The sequence below is a fragment of the Agelaius tricolor genome, unplaced genomic scaffold, assembly GCF_023055355.1.
Source record: "Agelaius tricolor isolate 1412-34295 unplaced genomic scaffold, bAgeTri1.0.p SCAF_5, whole genome shotgun sequence".
NCBI lineage: Eukaryota > Metazoa > Chordata > Aves > Passeriformes > Icteridae > Agelaius > Agelaius tricolor.
The window spans coordinates 8,567,824-8,577,953 of record NW_027269265.1 but is presented as its reverse complement, the minus strand read 5'-3'; the positions used below and the strand labels follow the sequence as shown (position 1 = coordinate 8,577,953).

The window sequence follows — 10,130 nt, the reverse complement described above, 5'->3', positions numbered from 1 at the left end:
TATCATACAGCACCCTCTTCCCACAGTATCTGTCTTCTTTTTGATTCTTCATTGCCCTCAAGAAAATATTTCAAGACAGACTTTTGAACATGGATGCTCTGTGATCATGCACAGGCCCTGTCACCTACAGAGACTACTAAACAGGATGGATCATTTCATGGTGCAGTGAGAGGTTGCTCTTGTAGACAATATTTATGTGATGCTTTGTAAAATTTTTACCACATCTTATCATATGTCCTCAGCAGACTTTCTGTCTGAAAGGCTGGTTTTTGCTTCATCACCTCTGAGCATTTCTTACAGGATAGAGTAAGAGTATGAAGACCTAGAAGTTGTCAGTGATGTGAATTACAGATTAGACATAGTGAGTTCAGAGCCCTTTCCTTTCTTACCAACAGCTCATGATGGCAGCTACTTACAGCTGTTACCAGGGTATTAGTATGAGTCCAGTTTGGGATAACATTTCTCTTTTTGTGCTTCACATTCCTGTCGCCTTGAGGCCGTGCTGCATCCCTACTGCAAGCAGAAGCGCCCCCTCCTGTGCAGAGGTTCATTTCACGGGGAAGGAGGGAGAGCAACGCCGTGCAAACCACCCACTTCCAGCAGGCACTGAAGAGATGCACAGAACTGGTGTCACATCCTCTAGACCCGGCTGCAGAAGACATGCAGGGTGATCCAGCTCTGGGGATGCTGGCACTTGTATGCTTCCCTGCATGCCAGAGAGGTAAAAGAATTATTGCATCTCTTTGATGCAGTCCCCCCACTCTTATTTGCTACTGTTAGTTTGTGCTGGTATGAAAAGAAGACGGGCATTCCAAACTGTCAGGGAACTTTGGCATCATTTCACTGTACAGAGGAAGTTTCCCAGAGGACCAGTCCCATGGTGTGAGCTGCAGAATGACAATATCCTCACTCAGAAAAGCTGTTAAGTTGTGGATATTTCTGAAAGCCTCATTCTGAGTTAGATTTCATCACTCACTATACAGCAGAAATTTGACATTAGGTTGACATGAGTACATCCTAATGTCTGTACGTGTACAGTCACAAGGTGACCAACTGCAGAAGAAACTTTGTCACATGTGGAGAGGCTGAGTTCATTCCTGTGGGATTTTGCCAGCTTTGGAGTAAAATTGTAGCAATCCTCTTGTAGCAGAATTTAATACAGAACATGAAAGCATTTCTTAGTCAGGAATAGAGTTTTATAAGTGAGTTACCCTAAATATTTACTTAAAAAAAATGCAGTCTTCAGATATAACTTAAAACTGATGAATAAGCAAACAAATCACATATATTGTCTGCAAAAACTAGTCTGGCCAGCTCTAGTTCATAGCCAGAAATTATTCACTTCATGTTTTATAGTCATACTTAAAATAATCAGCAATGAGCTTATCTCCCAGGTACATTGTAAGTGTCTGAGACACATGTAAAAATAAAATGTTTTATTTATACAGTAGCCCACTCTTATTTTAATCAAATGATTGAAGTTATACCTGAGTAAATACTGAGTATAAAAGAGTGAAATTTTCTAATCCCACCCCCTTACACCAGTGCACAGCTTACCTGCTCTGCCATCTAAAGACCAAATTGGGAGGCACAGCCTTGGTTTGGTTCTGTGCTCTCTCTAACTCATCTCATAGCTTGGTCTGAGTTGGGGAGGTCGGGAGCCAGATCCATATGGGTACAGATCCAGATGGCTGTGTTGAGAACTGCAGACCTGATGTGGCAGGTGAACCTTTCTTCACAGCATGAGGCAGTCCCTGTGGGCTCACTGGGGGTATGTCTGCAGGAGGAAAGGGTTGAAACACTCACACACTCAATCCACCCCTCAGATCTGCTCTGAACACACAAGTGCCCTTTGCTGTGTATCTCACACTTGGGCCAGTGCTGAGACCTTTCCTCTGCCTGAATGGCACAGTCAGATACTGTCTGACAAAAACCAGATTGTGTGCTTGAATTACCAGACAAGAAACAGTCACTTTATCTGGTGGGACATTTTCACAAGATGGAATGTTTCTTGATGCCCTCACTCAGCCATAAAGCTGCTTTTCTGTTTATCCAAAGAAGTCAGCATTTGCAGTTTTCCCATGTGGATATGTTGCTTGGTACCAGGCCCCTAACCCCTTCAGTAATCTATCAAAGAATATTTTAGCTTGGAAAGCACCTCTGGAGATTATCTAGGTAAATTTTTAAATTAGGTCAGGCTGCACAAGTCCGTTACTTCTAAAACTTTTCTTTCAGAGTGTGGCTGAGCAAAGAAACTCCAAGGATTTTCATGAAGAGAAGATGCAGAATGACATAGTAATTTAGAATGACATAGTAATTAGGAACAGCATGCAGCTTCATTAAGGCAGCAGAACTGTAGCTGTTGCATCAGACCCTTATAATCCTGGGCCCCTGCATCTATGGCACTGGGTTGTAGTGTTGGTTCACAGAATTGTAGAATAGCCTGAGTTGGAAGAGACCTACAAGGATCATCAAGTCCCAACTCCTGACTCTGCACAGGCACCTGAGAGCATTGTCCAAATGTTCCTTGCACTCTCTTAGGGTTGGTGTTGCGACCACTTCCCTGGGGTGCCTGTTCCAGTGCTCAGCCACCCTCTGGGTGAAGAGCCTTTTCCTAACATCTGACCTAAGTCTCCTCTGCCTCAGCTTTAGGACATCCCTCAGGTCCTGTCTCTGTTACCAGAGAGAAGAGACCAGCACCTGCTCCCTTGATTCCCACCATGATGAGGGCTCCCCTCAGTCTCCAGGCTGAACAGACCAAGTGACCTCAGGCACTCCTCATATCCTCCCCTCCAGAGTTTTCACTATCCTCATGGCCCTTCTTTGGTTGTTCTCCAATAGCTTGATGTGGCAGTGTGTTTTAAGAGTTTTATAGTTGTTTCAATTGCAACAGTTAGTGGTTCAGGTTAATTAAGCAAAATGGTTTGCTCCTTGTACCCCCGTTTTATCCCCTCACAATGGTTTCTCCCAAGTTGTTTACCCCGAAGTTTTCCCGCCCCTTAGCCGCCACTCACCGTGCCTGTTTCCCTGCTCCTCCCTCCCTTCCCTTGTATGGACCTGTCAATCCGAGTTGTGCTGTCCCCTTCCCTTGTCCATCAACCTAAATCCACCCCAATAATTCCCGAATGTTTGATATCCTGGTTCTAACAGTTGATTTGTTTTAGAGGCTTCTCCCCTCCCCTATGTTAACCCCATTGTCTTGTTAGATCCCGTGCTCTTCCCCGAGTGTTCTCCCATTGGTTATGTGTTGTTCCCATCCCCTAAAGTAGCCTCCTTTAAAAACCCTAGCCCGATCACTGTTACCTTGTCACTCGTCCCTGATCCATCTTCTGAATAAAGCTTCATTGGACTGCATAGAATGTGCTCTCCTTCGGTTCTTTACCTCGGGATCCTGGTGGTGTCCTGCTGCAGTGTCACCCTCTTTCCCTCGGCATCCTGGTGGTGTCCTGCTGCAGTGTCACCCTCTTTCCTTTGGGATCCTGGTGGTGTCCTGCTGCAGTGTCACCCTCTTTCCCTCAGGATCCTGGTGGTGTCCTGCTGCAGTGTCACCCTCTTTCCCTCGGCATCCTGGTGGTGTGTGTCCTGCTGCAGTGTCACCCTCTTTCCCTCGGCATCCTGGTGGTGTCCTGCTGCAGTGTCACCCTCTTTCCCTTGGGATCCTGGTGGTGTCCTGCTGCAGTGTCACCCTCTTTCCCTCGGCATCCTGGTGGTGTCCTGCTGCAGTGTCACCCACACCGCTGCAACCACTGCCACCTGGAAGGCCTCGGTGGAAGCTCAGGGGCAGCCTCCCTCCCTTGTGTGTCCCTCCGGTCACTCAGGGAGCTTTGCTAGCCGCCATTCCAATGCTCCGTGACCGCAGGACAGCCACAGCTTAATGTCTTCTTTATATGGTGGCTCCTAAAACTGCACACAAGACTTGAGGTGAGGCCGCAGCCGCTCAGCGCAGAGCAGGACAATCCCCTCCCTCAACACTCACTCCTTAGAGGAAAATCATCTGAGATGTTTAAATTCATCGAGGTCAACAGCTAACTTACATCCATGTCAATCAGTTCAGAAGCCTGTACCTCTGGTTTATTCTAAATTCGCTGCTGTTTTTCATTAAGGTTTGATTTCAGACTATGAAAATCCTGAGGTTGGGCAGTTTGTATGTGCATCTTCAGAGATGAGTCACCAGTGCTCTGTCTGGCAGGGGCTGTCAGCAGCCACATTCTGCTGCTGCTGCAGAATTCTTCAGCAATTGAAAGCTACAGATATTCAGCACCTTGCAGGTCTCTCCATGATACCTTAGGGAATTTGATCTCCAAGATGCATATAAAAATAGAAATCCAGAATTTTTTAATTAGCGCCACAACAGAATGTCACGTTCTTCCAAGAAACAATCTCCAATTTAGTAATAGGTGGACTACTTTTGAGGACAAAGTCATTTCACATATAAATACCAGAGGAGTCATTCAATAATTAAAAAATGAAATATGTAATAAATTGAGCATATATAATTTTGGCATAAAGGTTCTTTACAAAAGTAAAAAATATATAAAAATAAAACATAACATACAAAGATATCTATGGCAGTTTTAAGACAAAAAGTTTGTATTAAGACTGGTTAATATTAATTCAATGCAGAAATGTCAATGTCAAAAACAATTTCAACATGTCACAGAAATACAACACCACAGATTAAATGGAATGATGCTATGAAACACTCTACAAACTCAAACTGGTTCACGATCTGTCTGTTGAATCACATAAAAATATGAAGAAGTTGTTTAGATAAACATTGCCAGATTTGCATCATTCTTATTTTTTAAATACTTGTTAGAAGGCACAAGGTACTACTACCAACAAGTTATTCATAATAGAAGTGGCAGCAGCAACAGTGGAATTTGCCCCAGCACGTCTGAGGGAGTTCCCAGCTGTGGGGAGGAAGGACTGTGCTCTCCAGATTGCCAGCCTTCAGCAGCATCTGTGAGCCTACCCATAGCTTCTGCAGACTCCTGCACAGTAAAAGTGGGATCAATAACAAAAGGGAAGGGTTAGCTTAGTCAGAAATGTAACACGAGTTCAACAAACATTTGGAGATGGCATAAAAGCAGTCTCTGACTCCACTTGGAAATGTATACATTTTCTGTATATTTCAGTGCATTCTAGGTCTGACTGCAAAACAAGTAAAATTTGCTAATTGTAAACTATCAAGCATTAGAACTGTACAATTTATAATTTCAGGGCAGTGCAGGATCTTGACTAATGCAGCAGCAGTACTGTTGGTCTGTGTTATCAGGCATTTTTTTGCCATTTAATTCTCCTGGAACGTGTGAGGTACCTGAAGTCACATGCTAGAGTACGAGGAAAATGGTTACTCATTTTTAATATTTTTCCACTGGTTAACCACAAACGGTAACAGCAGAGTGCATGTATGAGAAATGGAAGATGTACCTCCTCAAGAAGAAAAAATTTCAACATTAAGAACAGTATATTGTTCTCCTCTGCAATGCTTTAAAAATTTTTTTCTCAGAAGACAAAACTGGTTTTATTTCATATGAGAGAGAGAGTCAGTCCAAAAAAACCCCCAAACTTTTAAGATCCCAATTTTAGTCTAAGTAAATTGCTTCATTTTTTTTCACATATCCTTAGCAAAGCGGTATTTTCATCAGTGATACTGGTGGGCAAAGTTTATTGTAGGAGACAAACAGAAATGTGAATTATTGCTCCCATAGAGTCCTCAAGGAGTTTATGGCCCATGCAGGATATGCAAGATGATGTCAGCACGTAAAAACTTGTGTCCTGCAGCTGGCATTGGGAACTTCTTATTTGTTCCAGCAGCTACCAGCTGGCTGCCACTTTCCTGGTCTCTGCCACTGGTGCAGGCCTTCGGAATGTCAGATGAATCTGTTATTTCTTTGAGTTTTCTTTGCTTTGGCCCCCTTCCTCTGATTCTTTTAGCATTTCCAATTTTATGTTGTCAGTATTGTGCTCAGTGGATGAATTTAGCTTGGATGAGTTCCATCTCCAACTTCTCAGGCTCCTATAACAGTCTTTTCTGACGTTTTCACTGACCAGAACGTAGATAATTGGATCAGCAACGCTGTTTGCAGTGCCTAAACACAGAAACACTGTAAAAATTGAATATATCTTACTTTCAAATGGACATGGGCAGTCCTGATGAAACATAAAGTGTATGGCTCTTATTATGAGGACCACATGATATGGAGCGAAGCAGATCAAGAAAATAGCAATAATGGCAATGGCCACATGCTTCACTTTGGCTTTCTCACGACAAGTCAAGCTGCTGCTTCTTTTTGTAGCTTGGAAAATTTTGTAGTTTGTAAAAATCAGGATTGTGAGGGGTATGAGAAATCCAAACAGGAATCTAGCACAGCTGAAACAAGCCAATAATAAGTCAAGGGGCACTGTCTCAAAGCAGGTTTTCATCTCTGTACAGTTTTGTGCACCTTTCATAAAAAATACTGGCAAGTGGATTCCTACAACCACAATAAAGAGAAAACAGACTATTATGGTGGCCTTCTTCTGTTGTCTTCTCCCCCTTGATTCCAGAGAATACACCAGTGCCACGTAACGATCCACAGAGATGCAGCACAAAAGCAGAATGCTGAAGTAGATATTGCAGAAAAAGATGAATCCTGTTGTCCTGCAAGCAAAGTCACCCATGGTCCAGTTGTGCCCATTTTTCACATAGATAATCCAGACAGGCAAGGTACTTAAATACATCAGGTCACACAATGATAAACTGAAAATGTAGATGGCAACTACTGTATTCCTTTGGATTTGTACAAATGTAAGCAGAGAAGTTAAGCAATTTGCTGGAATGCCTATAGCAAAAACAATGCTGTAAACAGCAACCAGAAGTGTCTGACTGTCTTGATAAGGAATTTCTGGGCAAGTGGAGCTACAATTTTCGTTTAGACGGCATTCCATTATTCTTTCTCCAGCTGATATTTCCTAAGAATCAGAAGACAAGGTGGAAAATTAGCATTGCATCACTTAAAAATATGTCAGTAAAGGTTATGGTCCCATAGGTGCCAACTTGTCATGTTTGTGGAGCAAGTGGAAAGAAGGATGTTTGAAAGGTTCCTCCTCAGACATGAACTGAGAAAGAGAGGGTCACATGCCTCCACCTCTCAGAGTTGGACTGGATTCTGGTGGCTATGTGGAAACTCTCTCAAGGGGGATCTGAAGTTTTGTCCCTGGACATAAAATCATCCATCTCCTTTTTTTGAGTTCCCATTCTAAAATCATACTGTAAATGCTAAAACTGTCATCATTCCTCTTGCCAAGTATCATCTGCACCCAAAATCTCACATGGGGATCAGCCTACAGAAATAAGGCAGATGAATATGAAGTTGTGGACCAGCTTAGACATATTTGAGAAAAAAGCTGGGGTTCAGTATTGTCCCATCTTCAGAATGACTGGAGAAAAGAATCTTCACTGTTGTGTGGAGGAGATGGCACAGTACTCAGAGCAGTGACAGGACCTGAGGGAATAGCCTGAAGTGGTGTCAGGGAGGTTTAGGCTGGCTATTGGAAAAAGGGAGAGTGGTTGAGCTGGTGTTAACTTATCAGCACGGTGGATGCAATAAGCGAGGGCTGGTGGTGATGCATTTTTTGCTGCCTCTAAGCATCTCCTCCTCCTCCTTTGGTGGAGGAGGAGGGGTCTCTTCTGGGCCACCTACCAATCTGCTGTGTAGAGGAGATAAAAAAGGTGCTTGATTTCAGGGTCAGCAGTGGTTCTCTGCCCAGGCCTCGTCTGTGAACTGACATACAGAACTTGTCCTCACGCCTGGTGGTGTGAGAGCTGCTGTACACTGCACACCACAGAGCTGCTGTAACCCTGCTCACCACAGAGCTGCTGTACACCTGCACACCACACAGGGTCTTGGAGACCTCCCTTTCTATGGTAAAGCACAAAAGGTGAATACAGCTCACAGTCAGGCAGATGGTGACATCCAGGGTAGGGACATGGCACAAGTCACACACCTTGTCTACCCACACACCTCAATAAAAGCACCTTCAGGAGTGGATGAGGGTGCTCTCTCCTTCCCTCCTCCTGGCTTTGCTCACTTCTCCTGATCCTGTGCTTGTTTGAATATTCTTCTTTCTGTCAGGCTTCCCCCAGAGCAGTCAGTGATGGTGCAGAGCAGCAAACAGTGGAAGAGTTCTGTGGATACATGGCTTCCAATGCTTGTTTATCTTGCCTTCTCCCCTCCCACTTTTGCTCCAAGTTTCCTTCCCATGCTCAGCACCCTTGAGGGAGCCTCAGGAAGGGGATGCCTGTGACTTTCTAAGCTACTTGCCTGGAACAGGCATTTTTCCTTGGTGTTTGGCATATGGGCTATGCCACAGGGCTGGAGCTGAGCCGAAGAGACCTTCACATGTAAATGGCTGTCAGTGCCAAGCACAATGCCTCAGCTGACAAAGTGCAGCCATGAACATGGACCTATCCTTCAAAAGAAAATCAGGTGCTGAAGGACTGTCCTGAAGCTTTCACCTGTCAGCATTGGAGCTTTGGAGGAGGAGTGTTCTAAGTCCCAGCCCAAGATAAGGAAGGAGGAGAGGAGGCCATTTGCTCCACTCCTCACCTTCTCCAGGCTCTCAGCCCTGTCCAGGGAAGAGTCTTCTTCCACTGGCCACAGCATCCACCTCCAGTTCAGAGCTTCACTCTCTCCAATCAGTTCTCCAGGCCTGCAGAGAGGTTTCTCCACAAAGCAGCACTCAGCAGACAATTTATGACTTTTCTCCTGGTGACATTTTCTCTTGTGTTGACATACCCTTAAGGGGAAGGAAGTAACACCACAATCGTCCACCCTGTGACTAAAGTCAACTTCTCTGTGCCTCTATAGCCCTCTTCAATTGAAACCACATTCCTGTCTTCTCAGACCTTTAGAGTTTAATAGTTTGATGCTTGGCTCAGCCTAGATGATTCCCAGTTCTTCATCTGGGACATTGAGGCTAACCTGCATCTCAAATATTAATTCAAATGAAAAGCAGTAATTATTACACCAGTGAAAAAAACTAGACACCATTTTCTGTTAATATTTGTGATGGTCAGCTTTGGTTTGAACACCAGAACTCAAGAGATTTATCACACCCAGCAATTTTCAAGCATTTATAAAGGGTAAAACGTAGTGATGATGACAAGAATGAGCAATGTCCAAGAACCCATTTATAAGACACAAACTGTTCCAATGAGTTATCTTTACTACCCTGAATCCTTCAGTTGAGCAAGCCTCTCCACAGTAGCTGTTCTCACCTTTTTTGGCCTATCCTGATCTGCTAGGTCTCACCAATCATAGGTGTTAGAGCAGCTGTGTTTTGCATCAGCAGCTCAATGTATTTTTGTCAGCACTCTGAGGCTTCTTGCTCTGTGAGAGTCACTGCACGAGAATACCGCAGTTATCATGTGCACCTTTCTCACCTTCAAGATGTGCAAAACATCTCATCTTCCAGGACAGAGAGAGCACGAAGCACCTGAGCAAAAATTACTAGAAGATGGAGTAATCTGCTAAGATTTGCTGCATGCCTGCTCTGTACTTACACTCTTCCATTTCTAATATTCTTATGCTGTTTCCGTGCTGTTAGACAACTAGATAATTACGTTTCATACTCCTAAAATGCAGTGGCTCCTGCTGCTCATTTGGGCCAATTGCATTAATCTTTTCTCAAGAAAAGTGTTTTCAGTAATACTGAAGTGAAAAAAAAAAGGAAAATGAAAACAAGCAGGAAAGCAAAAGGCTTTACTTTGTCTTTTTTTTTTTTTTTTTTTGTTATTTGTGTATGAGCTACTCATGTGAAACTGTTTAATTTTCCAAAGGAGAAGTTGGAGTGATAAAAATAGCCACTATTAGAAAAAGTAAAAAAACGAAATTACTGTTATGGTTACAAGGCAGGGAAGGATAAGTCAAAAAAAGCACAATAGTTGGACAGAGACTGGTTGAAAGTCTTTGGAGTAACTCACCTGATATACACAGGGACAGAAGAATAAAAAAGGATGCAATGAAATCCATAACCATGAGTGCAATTCCCCACATCCCTAACAATGAGTACAATTACATGATCAAAGCTCATTAATTAATATATATTTTATTTTCTAATATTTTTCTGATCATCCATCTCTT

At 43.5% G+C, this 10,130-nt stretch overlaps 1 protein-coding gene across 1 annotated transcript; it reads right to left on the bottom strand.

The window, feature by feature from the left end:
* Window positions 1-1,411: 1,411 nt before the first annotated feature.
* On the bottom strand, window positions 1,412-7,313 carry GPR132 (G protein-coupled receptor 132). Its single transcript, XM_071426286.1, has 2 exons — window positions 3,304-7,313; window positions 1,412-1,777 (listed from the first exon to the last, which is right to left on the bottom strand). Exon 1 carries the CDS (start codon window positions 6,931-6,933, stop codon window positions 5,890-5,892), a length of 1,044 nt encoding a protein of 347 aa, XP_071282387.1. The 5' UTR covers window positions 6,934-7,313; the 3' UTR covers window positions 1,412-1,777; window positions 3,304-5,889.
* Window positions 7,314-10,130: the final 2,817 nt, after the last annotated feature.